Raw genomic sequence first — 19918 nt, 5'->3', positions numbered from 1 at the left:
TCCATCCTGGAGGGTGCATCCTTGGTCTTCATCAGCAAATGCCTCCAGTTCTCACTTTTAGCAAGCAAGACTGGGCCATCGGAATATTGATCCACATATCAGTTCCAAATGAGCACACCTTCTGGAATTTCCATTCTTCTCAAGGTTATCCAAGGCTTGTTTGTTTTTGACTAGAATGTAAATAAACCCAAACCCCAAATTGGTCCTTTACCACCGAGTTGAACTCTCTCAGGTCTACAGAATAATCCAAACATCTCTCCTTTTGGAAGAAAGGGAGACACTCGGATTCCGAAGCCTCTTGAAGACGGGAGTTTAGGGAAACTCTTTAGTCTGAACCATTGTTCCTAAGAACAGGCCAAGCGAATCGATTCCAGAGACTTCTGGTATCTTTATTGGTGATGACAGTCAAGCTTTCATGGGTCCATGGAAGAATTTTCTCAAACACAGTGATAAAAATTAGGTAAAGGCATTTTTAAACTCCACCATGTAAAAGATAATCTTTATGAGGTAGATCTATATATATATTAAAACAAGTCAGACTAAAGTGGTTAGGTGAATAAAAAATAGCTGTAAAACCGTCTTTGTAATACAATGTTGTGCTTTTAAAAAATTACTTACTATTTGCAGAGAAAAAAATCTGAATATACAGTAAAGAATTTGTTATATTAGAAAGGGTTAGACTTACAGGTTTTGATTGTTTTTGCTATATATTTGTTTTGTGTTCGAATATAATTTTTTTGCTGAGTATTTCACATAAATAACACAACATTCTAAGTATGCTTGCCAACCATGTCCTCCTGGCCAATGAGATATTTTCATAAACATGCCATGCACGGGAATTTATGAAAAGTACTCATTGGAAGGGGGGGCATGGATGGCAAAGAAACACAGAATGCATTCAAGTAAAAATATGGTATACATTTTATAATTTAAAAAGGAAGTCTACAGGTTGAAAAATGTAACCTTTCCACTTTTGGTTTTGAATAAGCACACTAATCAGTAATGTGGTTGAGAGATGTTTTTCAAAACATAACAGAGAGGAAACGAAACACCCCAAATGGAAATGATGAGAAGGTTCGCTCGTTATGAACAAAGGAATCCATGCCACGGACAGGCTGTGTAGGCGTTGCCGCGCAGACCCCAACCTGAGCGGTGCACCTTCCCGGATAACGTGGCAGGATGACTCAAAGTCTATCTGTCTCCGCGATGCGGCGGGCACGGCTCATTCAAGGGGCTGTTGTACCTCCATTTTCCTCTCTCGGGGATTCAAATTCTATCTGTCCTTTAGAAAGACGCTGGCAATGCTGAGCATGCCATTTCTCAACCAGGAAAACACACCTTCATGCAAGTTACATGCAATGAAATATTAATACTAATGTCTTTCCATTTTTCACATTCCTTCCCTGCCTCCCCGTTGTGCCGGATAAAAATGGCAGGTGAAATGAGTTCCTGGGTTTTAAAGACTATGTTTGACAGCAGAACTAGGTTTCTGGGGTACAAGCAAACTACATTCTCATGATCAGGAAGCCTGCAGACTCACATCAGTCATCCTCAACAAGGCAACCAACTACCATATTTCATCAATTCCAAGACAACTTTATTGCAAGACACAGCATTCTTTCATGTATTGCTAAGGAAGAAAAAAACAACAACAACAACAAAAACCACTCTGCCAATTCAGCTAGGACACACCATCAATCAAAAGATAGATTCCAAGGTCAGAGATGTAAATAGATGAAAATGTGCATCTTGGAATCCACAAAATATAGTAATACTGTAACTAAAAAGATGAAGTCTTGCCCAAATGTGATTACTTGCTGAAAGCGAGCCCTTTCAGCTGTGCTGTATGAGCTCAGCATGGGAGTGGAAGGATACATGAACGTTTTCAGTAGCACACCTTTAGTTTATTGACCTATGTAAAAAAACCCCAAAAACCAGGTCTTAAAAAGTCAGAACAGTAAAAGAATATGAAAAGGGCTATTTCTGTTTCTAGAAGGCTATACAAATATGCAAAAGGGAATGCGTTATTATTTTGTTGCGTGTCTTCCCCCGCCCGCCAAGTTTTTGCCTCAAACTTCCTTTCTAGTGATACAAATGACTAAGGGCCAGTTTAACAAAAATCGTCTTTGTGTTTATCTCACCTGCTTTGGAATCTAGATAGAAAACGTTCCAAAAAAGTTGTTCAGAAACATTTCTATTCACAACATGAGCAAGAAATCTGTATAAAAGGAGGGAAAAATGAGCACCTTCAATGGAATGCTGAAGCAGAGTAAAGGTAACAAAAAATAATCAATTTAGAATATGGAAATAATTCTTTTAAAGTCCTATAGTAAACCATAGCTAATTGGTTCCTCTAAATAAAGTATGAGGTAGTTTGAGCCTCATAATTAATTATATCGGAGCTTGTAGTACTTCGCAATTTTTTTCTGACTAATCTCCTTTTTATGACTTAGAACTACAAGTGGAACCCAAACAATATGTTTCATTTTCTAATGTTGACCATTTTAAGGCACGCAATTCATTTAAAATAATGTAGTTTTTTTGCTTTTGCTTGTTTTGGGTTCTGACTCTGTCACCTTAAAAGACCTTTCCCAACTCCTGATTATAAAAAAATTATCCACATCAAATCTGCCATTTCAAGCCACAGCCAAGTGGGAGTTACCAGCTTGAAAAATAATAGTTGATTACGCAATCAGTTCGGAGGGGAAAAAGGAGTTCACCAATCTTGTACCTTAGGAAATTCTCCAAGCGAGGTTTGTCAATTATTCAGTGGACCGCTTCCTTTCCCCCAATCTGCTATCACAAAAGTTACATCACAAGATGCTACAGCAATAAGTCTTTCCAGAACCCATTTTGCGGTGCTTATGAGAAACATTACTCTTTATAACAGCCTAACAACATTTACACTCATTCGGGACTTCATGAAAATCCAGCCTCTCTTCAAGTCATTTTCCAATACTGTCGAAAGTGTCCATGTAGAAGTAGCACACGCTTCTCTGTCAGCTCACAAACACACCCTTGTGACCGTGAGCAATGGCTTCGCAGCTTCTGGTCTCCCCCCACCCCCGACCATTGTGCATTGTGCTCTGCTGTCGCCCCTTCCGTCCTTTCCTCGCGGAGACCTAGCCACACTCTTGATACCTTTGAGGTTTGCCTCCAACAACTTTGATTCCTTTAAAAAGTGCTTGCTATTGATAAAGGCTTCAAGCTATGTCCTCTCGTGGCACTGGTGCCAGGTGCGGTCAGACTCAGCTCTGGGGGGTTTGTGTGCCCGGAGTGTGAAAGGCCCATGGTCTTTGGGGGCTTCGTCCTGCTTGGTGTGGAACTCACTTCCAGGGCAGCTGCAGTCTTCTCTTCAACCTTCGATGCCAAGAGCCTTCTGGGAAGACGTACGCATTTTGCAAGGCACACTAGTGTGAGAACGCAGTGCTTGGTCAAGAGGTCCACCTGCACTTCAGACTAATGTTCCGGGCTTGGAATCTTCGTGCCAAAAGAGCCTCTGCCCAGCACTGCCCAGGCTGTCCGACAGCCTCTGTCCGTCCGCACCGTCCAGTTGACTGGGCTCCGTATACTGCCTGTGAAGGAAACCAGAAAAGTTACTCCGGTAGTCACTTTTGTCCCCACAGTGCAAAGACTATTAGGTTAGTAGAAAGCATGGTTAAGAAAAACTACCAAGAGCCTGGGCCACTGGATGGCGGTTGCCCTTTCCACGTCACCCGGGAGCACTGTCTCACAGAGTCAAGGAGAACTATTTAACTTTCCAGGGAGATATGCCTTTGTCCAAGTACCACTGATCATTTATCAGAATCCACTTTATGTGAAACTACAATTTTAATTCGCTGACTTTGGGGGTGTGGAAGAAAGGCAAGTATCTTGTCTCTGACAGAAAAAAGCTTACATATGGCCCATCGTTTTAGTGGCCTGTCAGAGAGGTGACCCGTGTCCTACCTAATTCAATCCTCTGGCTTTGGCCGAATTCAGTTTTGTGCATATCCTCCTTGAACCAAGAGCACCCTTGGGCAGGTTCCTCTTTCCCTGAGCAAATAAATCTCTGACAGATGCCCATTTTCTATTCGGGTGAGTCAGATTCTTTAGCTTTTTAAGAAGATTCCTCTGGCTGTACTTTTTATATATTTTTCAAATTAAAAGACTTTATCCGATGTTTACCTCAGGGGCAAGAGAATGCTCTTAGAGGGGGACAGGAGCCCCTTGGGTTGTATTTCATCTGTAGGGTGTAAGCGTCAACTGGGAATAACTGAGCAAGCAGCATCACATTTCAAACCACAAGCATATATTTATATATGTTTTTTCCCCCACAAGCATATTTAGATGGTACATCCCCACCTGAAAGCATCCTCTTACAAACCATTCCAATAAGCAGAATGTATCATAGTAGATTGAAACAGGTTAAGGTGTTAGTAATGTTTTTACATATATCTGATATTTCCATATCTTTTAGCTCAATCTTGTTAGTAAAGATGATGAAAAAGCCTTCTGGGAAATACACATTATGCAACTCCGGCTATTTAGTAATGTTGCCTACCAGAAGCACCAATCAGATTTCATGACCTCACACGGCAGCCAGTGCAAGGCAAACTCCTGCAACGCAAGAAGCAACCCACACGTTCGGGTGACTGTACTTACTGCAGCTGGCTACCCTGAGCAAAAGAGAATTTAAAACTGAGCTCATCTCTGGAGACATAACCATTCTCCGGGACAGAAGCCCCGCGTCTCGCCTAGAAGCAGGTGGAGTTAGACAAAAGAAGAGGAAGGGAAATGGAAAACAAGAGGTGAAAGAAAAGGTTATTTGAAAACACAGTTGGTAGCCAGGAACCCAGAATGTGACTGTAGGACACACGACACAGCATCAGAAATGGCAACATTTTATTCTGGGAACGTCAACACCCCTGACAGACACACGCATTTCCCTGCCACAGCCCTCTGCCACTCTGTGGGCTCTGCCTCACAGTGACCCTATGTAGGGTTTCCAAGGCTGTAAATGGTGAGTAGAGCAGTTAGCCTCATTGTTTTCGCACAGTGTGGCTGGTGGGTTTGAACCACTGACCTTGTGGTTAGCGGTCTACTATTTACCGACAGTACTATGAGGGCTCCTCTCCAAATCACATTAGGGGAAAATTCTGGGTAAATATTTGTAGCTTTTCTATAATATTTACATACCTGGATGCTCTGAGGAAAAGGTTATCTACATAATTTGAATTTCATTTATTTTGAAAGAGCATTCATCTGTTGTTGCTTAGCATTTCAAAGCCAAGGGCAGTTCTGAGGTTTTATTTCTGAAATCCAATTTCTCTCTTATTTTAAAAATCATGTCTTATTAAAAAAAAGCATGGTATGTTATTTTAGAACAAATTGATAAAGCCTTATAAATGGCTACTATTACTGGGTGAGTTGATATGTTAAGTTAAATTGATCAGACTGCATACTAATAATAATAAAATTAAAATCCTAAGTAAATGAGTAGAAATAAGTACACCTATAACACTGTAGTTAGGAGGATAAACTGGCAAATCTTTGTGGAACATACAAGCTTAAAAATACATTTTTCAAATAAACACATTAATTATATTTACAGGAATTTATCTTATGGAAATAATCTGTAATTCGGACAAATGTTTAATACAAAGGTGTTAAAAGAAACAAAACATAGCAAAAAAATGTGGGAGGGAGGGGGGGACAAAAAAGGGGGAAAGAGCTAAAAAGGCCTAAAAAGCACTCAGATGTTAAAAAATGGGAAACAGTCAAGTCAGACCTGATTAAATAGCAATGGATTTATTGGTCGGAATTTGTCATTTATATACTTATAGTATAGTGTTGAGTAAAAACCTCAGATGTTGGGTTTCCACAACATAATAAGTTGCAGAGTTATATGTGCAATATCATTATGTCCATGTTAAAAATGGATACTGAGAAATGAAGGCTTTTATGGGTAAATTATTTTCTACTTATTTAGCTCTGTATTTTCCAACATTTCCACACAATGAGTTCATATTGGGCATACAAACACATGTGCGCACACAGACACACACACACAATAGGGATCTTAAAATAGCTTCTCATTTCCTGTACGCTGTGCCCCCCTGACCTTGGGCTCCCGGTCAAGCCTTCTTGGGTGGGCTGAGATAGATGGGTACACTCGAACACAACAGATTTTCTCTGAACCTGTTTAGCACTTCCTGAATCCAGTAAAACGGATGTTAAAGGTATTAGAACCATCTCACCCACTGAATATTTTATATCATGACTGTGTTGATCTATGCGGTTGTTGACATTATGCAAATTTGAAAATCATTTGCAAGTCTATTATATGAAATCATCTGAATCGATCTGGGGTCATGTCAGTTTGGTGTTTACTCCTCACTCATCTTCAAGCGTTGTCTACAGACGTCTAAGCCTCTTGTCTTCTGGGGGATCTTTTCACTAAGAGTCTATTTTGGGCGCACCCTTTGTTGCATTGAGACAATTGGCCTAATAATTCAAGCCAAGAAAAACTCTGCTGCGAGTTGGGGGGGGGGATCAAAAGAAGGAGGCTTGCAGGGTTTTAGAGTACTCCAACTTGCTTACAACGCGAGTACTTAGAGCTGCTAACCCCAGTCAGCGGGCCTTTAAAGTGACAGTCTGTGTAAGTCACAAAGGACTGAACAGCTGAAGTGAAGGAGAGCAAAACGAACATTTCTGAGAAAACAGTAAAAACTCAGAAAATGCTTTGCTTCTCGGCACCATAGGGGTGGACCTTAATTGGTGACCCAATGATGGGAGCAGGGACCTCTTCAAAACCAAAAAAGAATGTTCTAATCCCATGGTAAGAAACTACTCTTGAATATTTCCTCTATGTGTTTACAAAAAAAACTATTTTACAGACAAACAGGACAGCTGGGTGCATCTGTCGCTTCTTAATTCAGGGCCATACACAAAAAAGACAGCAAATGTTTGGAATCAAGGACAGCAACTGTCCATTAGGAATCTTGGTATCAACAGCCTTTTCTGAAGCAGAGATCGTTGACATTCATTTTTGGCCAAAGGATTTTTTTTCCCCCGTCAGGTTCCAAAAGGGTCTAAAATGGTCATAATCAATAATGCGACTTCAAGCGTTATGGGGACAATAACACCATACACATGTTTCAGGTTCAGATATTAACATGAAACTCTAAGAACCAACCGAGCTAGTTCAGGAGCCAGCAAACTAGCTGGCCAGAGAGTTCTTTGGGCTTCGCAGGCCATCTGGCTTCTGTCACAACTCCTCAGCTCTGCCCTTGTGATGCAGAAGTAGCCATCAATAATCTATAAATAACTGCGCATGGCCATTTCCCAACAAAACTGTATTTATAAAAACAGGTGGCCCGTAGCTTGCCAATTCATAAACGAGACAGATTCTGTGTACATAAGAGAACACTGGACCCCTGAATTCTTGTGAGCAAGGACAGGCTGCTAGAATGTGGGAGCGCCGCTTCCTCACCTGCTGGGAGAGGGCAGAGGATTGCACACGGTGCTGTAGCAGCTGGAGTAGGGAGAGTGTGCTGGTGTCTCGTAGTCCGAAAGCCCTATGGTCATCTGGGTCCTCCAGTTCCCAGGAGCATTTGTAGAAGACACTAAAAATGAAGATGAAGAGGGAGAGCATCATTAGACATAATCAACGTGAAAACTACAAAATCCATTAGTGCGTTTAGAGGTGTATTGTAATCAGCTACGGGCAAATTAGCGAATAAGAGCCAGGGATTGAAATCAGCAGGGCTTTTATTCCGATCGGCAGGGCGAGCAGGGTAACCTGGGGCAGACAGCTTGTGCTCTTTAAAGCCACCGCTCTGTCACTTGTAAAGTGAGGGGAACCATATGAATACACCCTGACTCGAGCAGATCTAAAGCGCCCTCGTGGCTCCAGGGCTACGCCTTCAGTGGCTGACCCAAAGGCTGCCAGGGTGAGCCCACCAGGAGCCCTCAGAAGAGAAGCCCTGGAGACCTGCTCCCCTGAGAACGACAGCCTAGGAAACACTGTGGGGCAGTTCCACTCTGTCCTTTCCGGTCACCGTTAGGCCGAATCGACTCGACAGCGCACCGCAGCAGCGAGGCTCACAGGCACGGTAGACAAGCAGTGGATGGAAATCTTCAGCACTGTCTGTATCTGGTACAGAGTCACCACTCAGTAAATGGGAATGAAGATAATAATCCAAGAGACAAACCAACGTGCCGTTTATCTCAATAAAGCTATTAAAATAAAAAAGACAACCAAGAAAAACAAACAAGTGAAAGCCCTTGTATAGCTGAGAAAACCTTCCCACTCAGGCTGCGGTGGCTAGACAGACAAAGCTTCCGTCACAGGGATCCGGCGACGAGCTGGGAGACCTTTGTAGGGGGATCATTCGATAATGTGACGTGTTGACACTTGAATGTTGCTCAGCTAACCTCAGCAGAAACCACCACAGGATCAAGACTTAATCTTTGCTTCCCCACCCAAAGGGAGAAAGTGGGCAGGGGTGAGTAAGGAAAGCAGGGCGGAGAGGAGACTCTGGAGTACTGAGGGACTGAACTACAAGGCAAGGGTATAATTTGGGGGCAAAGCCAGCAAACATCTCCTCACATGGTGTCTGTTGCCCTCTTCATAAAACCAGTTCTGCTCCATGCCTGGGGTGCATAAGCTGACCTCAATGCCATGGTCGTGTGACACTCACAACTCCAGCACTGCTCTGGAATCTTTCCTGTTCTCCACTTCCTGCTCCCAGGCACGGACTGGCTCCCCCGCCCTTCTCTTCCTCCTCCACAAAAGCACCGGGCACCAGTGTGGGACAAACATATTTCAAAACTCGTCTGTGACCCTGGGTGCCAAGAAGGTTTCAATAAGAGATGTAATGCTCTCATTATGTGCTCCCAAGAACTTTTCCCACTGCTAAGTCACGGGTTGTGGCGTTTGGTGATGAAGATGTCTGACAGCACTTGGAGAGAATTCTAACACCTCACCCCTTGCCAGCTGTGGGGCTGGGCAGGGCTAATTAAATACCCTAAAGCTCAAGTGGCCGGGGTAACAGTTGATGCTGTTGGCCACTCCAGTCGGGTCAGCCCTCGAACCTGTGTACCCAGGATGCAAACATTGTGATCCATGAAGTTTTCATTGGCTGACTTTTGCAATTACATCATTCAGCTTTGCCCCTGAGCCCATCTCCAGCGCTGCTGGAAGCTGCTCCACCTCACAGCGACACACCAGCCACGACTGTCAGAGAGGCGGTGGCTGGGCAAGGCATGCTGGCCAGGATTGGAGCCTTGCTCTTCCACGGGGAAGGTGAGCTTTCTCCCAAGGAGCCGTCACTACCCCTCTGGCTCAGAGTCAGGAGACTAGAAAGCATGCGCCACATGACCCTGCCTTGAAGATCGAGTGTGATCCTGCACATGAAGTGCTGAGGGTGCCATGCGACACATAGTCTGCTGCCAGTCAGTGGCTGCTCTCATTATGACGAAAACTGAGTCACCAAGGAGGCTGGCAGGGACTGCAAAATACCTGACTAATTTGGCAAGTGACTGAAAACTTATCTTCCCCACCCATGGAATGATGTATGTCGGTCGTAAGACATTTCTAACGCTCTAAAATGTAGACAGAAATAAGGAAAATTTCAAAGAGAATTTTGGTCCCAGTGATTCCATCTTTCTCTCTCAAAATCCCTTTTTCCAAAAGCCATTTCTTTTCGTTCGTGGGAGCCGATCCTGCAAAGCTCCGGCCAGGTCTGAGCCAGGAAGTGGAAGGCCATTTCTACCTTTGCCCCAGATATTGAGGAAGTTGCCAGGAATGCTGCGGCTCCCAAGTTAGACCTGCTTCTCCCTGTTGAAAGAGGCACTGCCCCAGCCCTGGGTCCTCATGACCGTCCCCTTGAACCCAGCCCGATCCTGGCTAGGTTTGGCTCCTGAAAGTTTCTCATGCAACGCCCTAAAGTTTAGAGGGAGGAAAGGACTTCTCTAGACCTGCGCCATAAATAACAAGAAAAAACTATGGGAGTCTTTTCATAGGTTAGGCACGATAAGGGCGGGAAAGCGGAAGTTCAAAGTCCCGCACAAACAGAAGAGTACTTGAACCTAAATAGAAATCTCCATGGAAATCCCTCTTGTCAACAAGCTTATGAAACTTTTAAAGGGGCCGTTTTCACTGATGATGATCAAGTCTGACTCAATCACTGGCCTTGAGTTGATTGTGACTGACAGCGAACTTTGATGACAGAGTAGAACTGTCCCTTTGAGTTTCTGAGACTCTGTATCTTTATAGGAGTAGGTGGCCTCATCTATCTCCCATGGAGTGGCTGGTGGGCTTGAACTGCTGACTTTGTGGTTTGCAGCTCACTGTGTAACCTACTATGCCACCAGAGCTCCAAGTCTTACTAGGGTGCCATTCTGAAGATGGGGCCAAGACTCATTACCATCAAGTTTTTATCCATTCTTCTCCCCTAACCAGATGCGGCCAATCTGGACTCATGGTGACTTGATTTGTATTAGAGTTGAACTGTCCTCCATGGGGCTTTCAAGGGGTGATTTTTCTACAGTTGATCACCAGGCCTTTCTTCAGAAGTACCCATAGGGTAGCCTTGAAGCTCCAACCTTGGGTTAGCAGTCTAGAATGTTGACTGCAAAACCCAGGGACTCCATTTTTATCACCAAGTTTGACAATTACTAACTTGTCACACATTCCTCTCAGCTTCTAATTAGACTGTATGCTCATTGAAGACAGGGACCTGGTCGACACTGGTTCCTCAGCACCATGGAGTGCCTGCTTGTTGAATGATTTACATGGGTAGTTTCTCCGTAGCCCCACTTCTCTCCTATAGTACTCAGCCCATTGGGGGACACAGGGACACTTCCACGCACACTTGTAAAAGTTGAAGCCTAACTCAATGCATAAAGATGACATCTCTGCCACACGCAACTTTAAAATACCTTAAATCAGCCACAGCGTAAAGGTCTGTGGGGTCCCACAGGCTCATGGGAAAATGGAACGAAGACCACGGAATTTTCCCACGAATGAGCTTTTAAAGCCCCACCCTGCTTACCATCTCATCACTGAATTAAGACATGCAAAGTACTTGAAATAGTGCCAGGAAAAATGTTTAATCAATACCAGCTCCTCTCAGAATTCTTACAAGCCTTTCGCAGGCCTAGCAGTACTCAAAGAAACTGCCTTAACGTGCCGGCACCCTTGGTAGGAAGCAGAGATGATGTATCATTCTAACGTGTTCTGCTTGCCTGGAGGGCTTCCTCTATTCCTTTGAAATAACCCATCTCAGTGACCTGAGTACATTTAGAAGACAAAGCCCAGAAAAGATCAACGATATGAAGGCTCTCAGGAGAGCAGCAAATGAAGTAGGTGCTAAATAATCTTTGTTGGTTTTGAATCTAAAACTTGCTTACCTGGACACATTTATAGTGTGTTGTAGAGCGGAGCCATAGATAACTAATCAGAAACAACGGAAGGAGCCCTTTCATAGGTTAAAGACAACAGTAGTGGATAGGGACTCAGCAGAAGTTCATGAGCTTTGCCGCTAGTGAAAAGGTTGGAAGTTCAAGTCTACCCAGAAGCCACTGGGAAGAAAGGCCTGGAGATCTACTTCCAGAAACCAGCCACTGAAAACCCTGTGGGCACCATTCTCCTCTGGCCCCCATCCGATCACCACAGCTGGGCGCAGACATGACCCCACTGGTCATGTCAGTTTGGGCGCCAGACGCCTCCACTCTGCTTACCTGAGGAGTACGACGATGCCCGGCTGCTCGGTGAGCAGGGTACGTGCAGCCCGGCAAACCCCAGGCACCTCTGTGACGCCCTGTCCAAGTCAAAGCTGGTCTGCGGGCTGTGGCCCGGATCCTTTTGCCCAGAGGCCCGCTGGTACCAGCCGCGCAGGTGCTCCGCCACTAAGGCCTTATGGATGTTTTTGGTGATGTGCTCCGATTTGACGGTCGCCTTCCGCGGCAGCCGGAGCGTTGCATACGGGTTGTGGGGTGCCCGGTCCACCTCGTCTTCATGGAAGGACCTGCTGTAGTCCCGCGGGCGGTCGTACCCGCAGTGGGCAGAGGCGCGGGCCGACGGGTTGACGCTGTAGTGGCCCTCGGTGTCGTTCTCGTAGACACAGCCGCCGCCGTAGTAGAGGTCCCCCTCGGCGTAGGGCGGGTACCCCGCGATGTAGTAGCCGGCGCAGGGCTGCTCGGGGCCCGGGGCGCAGACGCCGTTGCGCAGGCCGTCCTTCGGGGCCAGGTTGGGCATGCTGCCCGCGCTGGAAGTGGCCGCGTGCTGCTTCTTGGACCTGCGGCGGCCCCGGGCCCGCGTGTCCAGCGTCTGGGTGGTGTAGTAGGGGCCGGCGACGGGGGTCACGCAGTAATACTCGGTGCTCGACTGGCTGGTGTAGGAAGACCCGTCGTCCAGGACCTCGGTGCTGCTGCTTCTTTGGGATTTCGAGAGGGAGAAGAATGGCTGATCGCTGTCCAGCTCGGACAGCAGGTGGGACTGGGACTCGAGGCTTCCACTCCGCTGGCGGCAGTGCTGAGAAGGCGAGGCGGGCCTGCAAAGAGCGGGGAGGCAGACTGGTAAGCCAGCGGACCCGAGGAGAATGAACGCCACCCTCGGGGCCTGGCAGCTTTGGAAAGGCAATACCGCTTTCCCAATGTCTGGAGCACAACAGGACCGACTCTGGGTAGGTCAATGTCTGGTCGGTGCTGCTCTCGGGACCAGGGGATTCCGCCCTCCTGAAGCCCTGCCTATGCAGCGCAGACCTGCTCCACTGGCTTTCACGAAGATCACTGGGCTTGCGTTTCCACCCACCAGAGCTTGGCATTGCCAACCTTTTGGGGGAATGAGTTATCGATTGCTTAATAATTTGCACCTCGCAAAAGGAGAGGGGGGCCTGGTTCTGCGAACAGGGCAACCCGAACAGAGCGGGCTTTCTCGAGGGCAGAGGCGATAAACTGAGGCTGTACAATTTGCATCCAGGGCTGAACAAAACCCACTCTCTACGCAGGGCCTTCCAGGCGAATGGGATGTTGGGACACACCAGAACAGGGCGGAGGCAGCTCTGCACAGTGGAGCGGGACTGGGTTCTGGTGTCAGAAATCTCTGAGCTGAGTCATGACTCATTTCCCAGCTCTCTGAGCTCAGGCAAGGTGCTTAACCACCTTTGTAAAATGGGATGACCATAGTATTTAATATCTGCCTAACAGGTTTGGGGCTGAATTGAGCGCAGGGTCAGTTCTCACTTAGACAACTCGAGTGGATTCTCACTCCCAGGGATCCTACAGGACAGAGGAGAACTGCCCCTCTGGGTTTCTGAGATTGTAAATCGTTATGGGAGCAGCCAGCCTCCTCTTTCTCTCTCAGGGTGGCTGGCAGGTTTGAATTGCCAACCTTATATCCGCCTAGGCCACCAGACACCATTGAATCAATTCCAGCAGTTCTAGGACAGAGTAGAACTGCTCCTTTGGGTTTCCAAGCCTTTATATCTTCAGAGGAGTAGACAGTCTCATCTCTCTCTTGTGGACTGGTTGGTAGGTTCAAACCAATGACCTTGTGGTTAGCAGCTCAATGTGTAACCCACTGTGCCACCAATGTCACTAGACAATCCAAAAGGTTGCTCCCATCAGGATCCTCATCTTTACCCTAGAACAAAGAATTTCACCTTTTCCCGAGAAGAGAATCGTGGTCTCCGGTTAGGGGGATGAAAGTCAAGAAATCCAACAGGTTTAACTCTACATTTTCTCAGCTGCTACTATTTGAAAGTAAACTGGCCCAAAATGAAGCTCCACCAAATAGAGTCAGCTGCAGAAGAGTAACTTAACATGTCTGGAAAACACAGCAAGAATACAACCAACCCACCCCCCCCCCCCCCAGTCAGCAGCGCTAAAGCATCTGGAACGAAGAGCTCTTACTCTAAGTGGCTGCTGCTGTAGGCGTTGCGAGTAAGGACCGGTGTGGTGGGCATGCTTCGGCCGCCCTGCGGCCGCCTCTCCAGAGTTCTGTAAGGGCTACTGTGGGTCGACAGCATTTCTCTGCAGAGATAAAAAAGAGGAATTCAGGAAATAATAAGCTTCCAACATCTCTGGCAGACTTGTCATAAGCGATTAGGACACTTACTGGAAACTGAAGGAAAGGGAACAGAGGGGGAGAAAGAAGAGCAGGGTGTCCTTGTGGTTTCCTATCTGGGTGGGTCCTGGGGGAGTTTTAAGAGAAACGCACAGGTGTACTTCACAGATACTGAGGGCTGGGTTCCAGGCCACCACAATAAAGCAGACACTGAGATAAAGCCATCAGGTGGACTTTTCGGTTTCCCAGTACAGACAAAAGTGAGGCTGCTAAGCACTGGACTGCTACCCAGGCGGTTCAAGTTCACCAGCTGTTCTGTGGGGCAAAGAGGAAGCTATCTGCGCCTGCCCAGAGCTGCCAGATCAGAAAACCTCCGTAGGGTCACTATGGGTTGGAATCAACTTGATGGCAGTGGGTTTGGCCTGGTTTATGGTCTATGTGTGCGCAATGGCATTATGAGAAGGTTTGAAATATCGTGAGAATTATCAAAATGTGATCAAAAGACAGGAAAGGAACACATGCAGTTTGAAAAGTGACGCCAATGGACTTGCTCCCTCCGGGGCTGCCTCAAACCCGTTCAATTTGTCCAAAATGCAGTGAGCGACATGTAACCCCATGAAACACACCTGTGTGTAGTCTGACTCTCTGAGTCATAAATAGGAAGGGAGAGGGAAAAAACGCTTTGAAGGATTTAATCCGTGTTTATGTGTCGGATCAGGTGTTAGTCATGTCACTAGATTTAACGGAGTAATACTTAAAGAGTCTCATTAAAGCGTGGGTCAGGAAATGAATTCTGGGCACTGAGCTCCAATCTTGATTACACTGAAGGTCCTCACACAGAATCCTCACACACACCAAGCTGACTTGAGGAATGAGGAAACCCCCAAATGTTCATTTTTAAAAGATTTCTTAAAAACACCTGTACTTGCTGTCAACAACAAATGGCTTGAGTCTTTAAGCTGCAGCTTGTTCCTAAGTAGAATGAGCAAGATTACACCTTCTGGAAAGATAAGGAAAATATTTCTAGAATGTGGTCATCTCTTTTGGAGACAAGTGTTGAGAGTGTCCAGTCACGGGCCTGGCTGACAGTGTAGCCTCTTACCTGGACTGCCTGGTGTCCACAAACTGTTCATTGATGGACGATTTTCTGAAATGGATTCGCTCAATGCCGAGAGACTTGGGGGGGAGAATCCTTGGAGAATGAGGGACTGAACTTGATCGCTGGCCAGCCAGAGTAAAGGAGTCATTGGCTGTAATAAGCAAATGAATGCATGAGTATAAATAAGTAAGTAGGTAAACAAAGGCATAAATAAATATCCTACTAATACCTCAAAAAACTAAGTGAGAAGACGTGGTCAACAAAGGGCTCTTCCAAAGACAATGCATTTAGAGTACATAACCTTGAGGAGATTAATTTTTAAGTTTGATACGTTATAAAAAAGGATATGATTCAACTATTGCCAATTCAAGAGGTGTCAATCTGAGCAAAGAAACGGCTCTCATGGCAGTGATGATAAAGTATTTTTTACAAAGTTCTATTTTAAAATTTTCCCAATGTATTATGGGCCTTGTGAAGGTTGGCCTGAAACATGTGCCGGATGAGTTTTGCTCCCTGTCGGCCTCTCCGGCTCCTCAAAGGCTCATTCTGTCTCTGAGAATACTGACGCTAGAAACGAATGCCAGGTCATCAGCGTCTTCTTACGTCTCCTTTTCAAAGGGGGACGGCAAGCATGACCAAACCTTGGCTCAAAAGAAGCATTTTGAAATGGTGGGATTTTTGGTACCATAAAACTTCAACGGGGGCGGGGACTGGGATAGTTGGATGGGGTCAGTGGCTTCTTTGAGCTTTTTTTTAAAACATGGTCACATTTTATAGCTCTCCCCGCTCACCTGAAAAGGCACAGAAGTCTTATGAATTCTCTGTGGGCTCGGGTTGGGGTTGGTATCCATGTAGAGAGACTGATTTCCTCACACTAGTGTTATCCCCTAAAATCACGTGTTTTATATGGTTCGGTCTGTTAATGTGGGGAGGCTGCTGGCCTAGCAGGTTAGGCACTGAGCTGCTAAGGACAAGATCAGCGGTTTGGACCCAGCCCCTTGGGGAGAAAGGCTGTTCGTCCCATACAGATGTCGTCTTTGGAACTCCGAGGGGCAGTCCCACTCTGCTCCATAGAGGTGCTGTAGGTCGGTACCGAGGTTTGGCTTTTGAGGTTTGGTAGGATAGTGCCAATTTCACCTGAATAGATGGCAAGGATAATGGCCCTATTATTTTGTATAAAAAGAAGCTAGAGGGTTCCACTTTTCCAAAAAGAATCATACGTAGGCTTTGTGTAATAAAAAAAAAATCCTTTCGCTATCAGAACATCTAACACGTTCCCAATGACAAGGGGAGCCACTTACGATCATCATAGGTGGTGGTGTCGGACAGGGAGCTACTCTCGGACGGGATGATGTCTTCTGCAAATGAAAAGAGCCGTCTTCAGAACCACTGCGGGCCACAGCGAGGGTGGCAGAGCACTTCTCAATGGCGCGGAGGTGGTTTTGAACCAGATACGATGTAATTATTTAGAGTACACTGAGCATGATTAGCGATTAAAGGAATTTATTCACGTATTGAAGATACGCACATTTTCTACATTGTTCAAGTTTTACATTGGAATTTATTTTCCTACCAAGGAGTCAGCTCCAAGGGAGTTTTGAATTAAATCCGTTTTCTGCCTGGCTTCTCCACTGGACACAGTGATCGACCTGCTCTCATGAGTGCTCATAACCCACAATGCGGACTGAGAAATGCGGTGTGTCACAAAGACTAATGATTATGCTAAAGACATCGATGCTCTGTGGGAATTGACTGGGGCTACAGCTTACTTTTTGACCCCTCCCTGAGGGAAAGAAAGGCCCTTTCTTCTTAGAGTGTGGGGACTTTTGTGGCCGATGGATTTTTTGAATTAGACCAGGGTTTCTCAAGAGTGGCATTAAAAAAAAGTAAGTTTAACTTCCAATTGTAGTCAGTACTGGCACTTTTGCCATCTGGGCTGGATAATTTGTTGCTGGGGTCGGTTGGGGCTGGTATCCTGAACATACTAGGCGGTTCAGCACCATCTCCAGCCACCACCGACTAGGAATCAGCAGCAACCTCCTACCCATCATTTGGCTCAACTCTACCATGGGGGTAAGTGTAATCCTGAAGTGCATATCACTGAGGTGAGCAGTCAGTGAAATCATGCATGGATCGCCCTTAGCCCAGCCCCCGGCACAGGAAAAATGCTCTGTAGGTGCTAGCTACACTTATGACTTTTATTAGCCCACACAGTGAATAATACTGGCATCTATCAAATGGTAACTAATGGTAAGGGGCATCCCAGAGTCCAGACTCAGGGTCCGGGACAAGTGTAGCCCTATAAGCAAATAGGAGCCCTCAATGTAGCTTCTCGCCATTAGGAAGGGGACTCTCCGTCCACTTTTAGACCTTAAAATGCCTGCTGCAGCCGGCAGACTCTCTTCATTTAGGCACCTAGTGGAACTTGGAGGCAAGGTGCCGGTACACTCAGCTGTCAGGCATGTTATCTTTCCATCTGCTGCTCAGATGTCCTGCACCGTTTGGGGATGACTGAGCCATGACAACTGGCCATGAAAGTCAAGTGTACGACTAATCACCCACGTTTGTAGGTGACCACCGCCAGGGCCAACTGGAGCTCTCTTTCAGGGCCAAAGCCACCCTGAATTCTCCAATTAGAGTTGCTGCTACTTCTGGCTCATGTCTGTGCATTTATTTTACCCCCTTTAAAAATGAAAACAACTGCTATTGTGAAGGTTTATAGCACGGCTTATCAGCTTGACATTCAAAAGTTCATACACCTGTTGCTTCATCTCCTCCATTGCAGTTCCTGCAAAGACACATCACTCATCCTACTTCCTCCTCCTACTTTCCGCCTGCTCCCCTCCTCCCCTCCTTCTCTCCGAACCCTTGTGAACTTTGTCCCCTGGGTCTCAAATGGCCGATTGTTCTGAGGCGCTATTGTTTCCCTAGAGACCCATTTGGCCAACGATGAAGCCACAGGGTGAGCTCGGCTCCAGACCTGCAGGGTGATTCAGGTGTACATTTACAGGTCCAGTGCTCTATCTCTGCTTTGTAAATCACGTGTCTGAGACTTCAGTGGACTTTAAACCCAGTGACATTTCATGCCATTGCTAGAAAATGTTCATTGTTTCAGGTCCCAGTAAGCCAAGAAAAGCCTCTGTCTATTACAGTTGTAAGATACCTCCCAGTATAAGAAATATCTCAGTTTCACAGATGTTACAATATGAAAGAATAGTTATGAAATCAAGAAAAGACAACCACATTTCAGCCAAAGGTCATGGCTACACATGGTACCATTAACGGTGCACTGCCAAAGGGCCTTGAAATCCACCTACATGGTGTTTTCGCTGGTGTATAAAAGGTCTGTCGGACTTGAGGTTATCTAAGTGGTACCTCTAAGAGCGCCTCTGTTCTGAACATGAAAGTAACAGATGCATAGTGCTGAGAATGAAGCAAACTCCAGAGGATTAAGAAGAAAATTAAATGATTCAATTAACATTTAAATACCACGAGAAGAAAACTTTAAAATGTGAATTTCTACCATTACTAATATTTTAAGTATTTCCTAATCCGGCCTCTCGTGTGCACGTTCCACAAAGTTAGGGTCAGGTGGTGGCCACGACTTTGCATCGTGAACAGTGGACAGTGTGATCTTTATATTGCCCCAATAATGATCACGATTCTGAGAGTACTTCTCTATCTATTCATTTATGGCGAGGCCCTTAAGAAAATGCACGATCCGCCGCAGGAAACACCTACACACCTTTCAGAAACCACCCGATAGGGCCCCCCTCTCTAATGACAAAGGCATTTCATGCAAAGCCGTCAGGCCAGTTAAGGGTGTGTCTCTCTTATGAACCAAGGTGTCTGTGAATACTCTTTCCTCCTGAAAAAGAAAGCAATGGTATTTCCATGGGGAGCCTCTCACTAGAAATGAAATTTGAAAGCATCTCAGACCCGAATCCCCAACCATGGCCATCCTCTGAAGCTTCCCCCGTCCTTTCTTCCACCTCATCCCTCACCAAATGAAGAGGCTTGGAAGTGCCCCGCCCTCCGGAGCACTGGCTCCGTGGCTCAAAGACGACATGTTGTTACGCACCTGGGAGGAGAACGGTTGCCTTCTGGCTCGGCTTCTTTCCACAGCGAATCCGGTATTCATTTATGGCGCCTTCAATCTCCTGGAGCTTTTTCACGGCTTCCGTGTAGTCTTGCTTTCGTTTTTTCTTCACCGTTTTACACAGGTCTGCCTCCCCGGCAAGTTTCTTTGCAGCCTCCACTAGTTTTCGTTGTATTAGGAAGTTGCTCTCCAGTTCTTGCAAAGCAGGATCCTGCACATACATGATTAACCGTGTTGCTGTAGTTTGGTAAACAGATATATTATCACTCTCTATAGGCACTGGTAAATAAAAAACCATCGCTGGTACACGCTGGAATCAGATAGCCTTTGAGAATAAAATCCAAATTTCTCCACCAAGGTATTCTTACACATTTTCTAGCACATACGACCTTCCTTGTCCATCTTATTGGAACCTCCCCTTAGTCCATGCCTTTTCTGGTGGCAATAGTCAGCCATGCGGAGGTTGGCAGCCTGAAACCACCAGCTGGCTGATCCTTGGGAGAAAGACGAGGCTTTGGACTCCGTCAAAGCGACAGTCTCGCAGACTCCCAGGGGGCAGTTCCACCCTGTCCTACGGGGCCGCTGGGAGTCGCACTCCACTTGATGGCAGGGAGGGTGGGTGTTTGGGGTCTTCTCTTTTCAAGGAAAGGGATGGCCTTGCCTTCAT

The 19918-nt window shown here is 46.1% G+C and overlaps 1 protein-coding gene across 1 annotated transcript in view; it reads right to left on the bottom strand.

Annotated features, from left to right (window-relative positions):
* Window positions 1–653: 653 nt before the first annotated feature.
* Window positions 654–19918, bottom strand: part of FRMD4B (FERM domain containing 4B) — a 308744-nt gene continuing 289479 nt past the window's right edge. The window contains exons 17-23 of the mRNA XM_075549903.1: window positions 19234–19462; window positions 16454–16510; window positions 15156–15303; window positions 13900–14019; window positions 11728–12539; window positions 7475–7607; window positions 654–3575 (exon numbers count right to left, since the gene is read on the bottom strand). Coding sequence (XP_075406018.1) covers window positions 3455–3575; window positions 7475–7607; window positions 11728–12539; window positions 13900–14019; window positions 15156–15303; window positions 16454–16510; window positions 19234–19462 — 1620 coding nt within the window. The 3' untranslated portion in view covers window positions 654–3454. The remainder of the gene's footprint in view (window positions 3576–7474; window positions 7608–11727; window positions 12540–13899; window positions 14020–15155; window positions 15304–16453; window positions 16511–19233; window positions 19463–19918) is intronic.

Source organism: Tenrec ecaudatus, chromosome 5 (assembly GCF_050624435.1).
Source record: "Tenrec ecaudatus isolate mTenEca1 chromosome 5, mTenEca1.hap1, whole genome shotgun sequence".
Lineage (NCBI taxonomy): Eukaryota > Metazoa > Chordata > Mammalia > Afrosoricida > Tenrecidae > Tenrec > Tenrec ecaudatus.
Note: the sequence above shows the minus strand (reverse complement) of the source record. Positions and strands in the feature narration are given on the sequence as shown.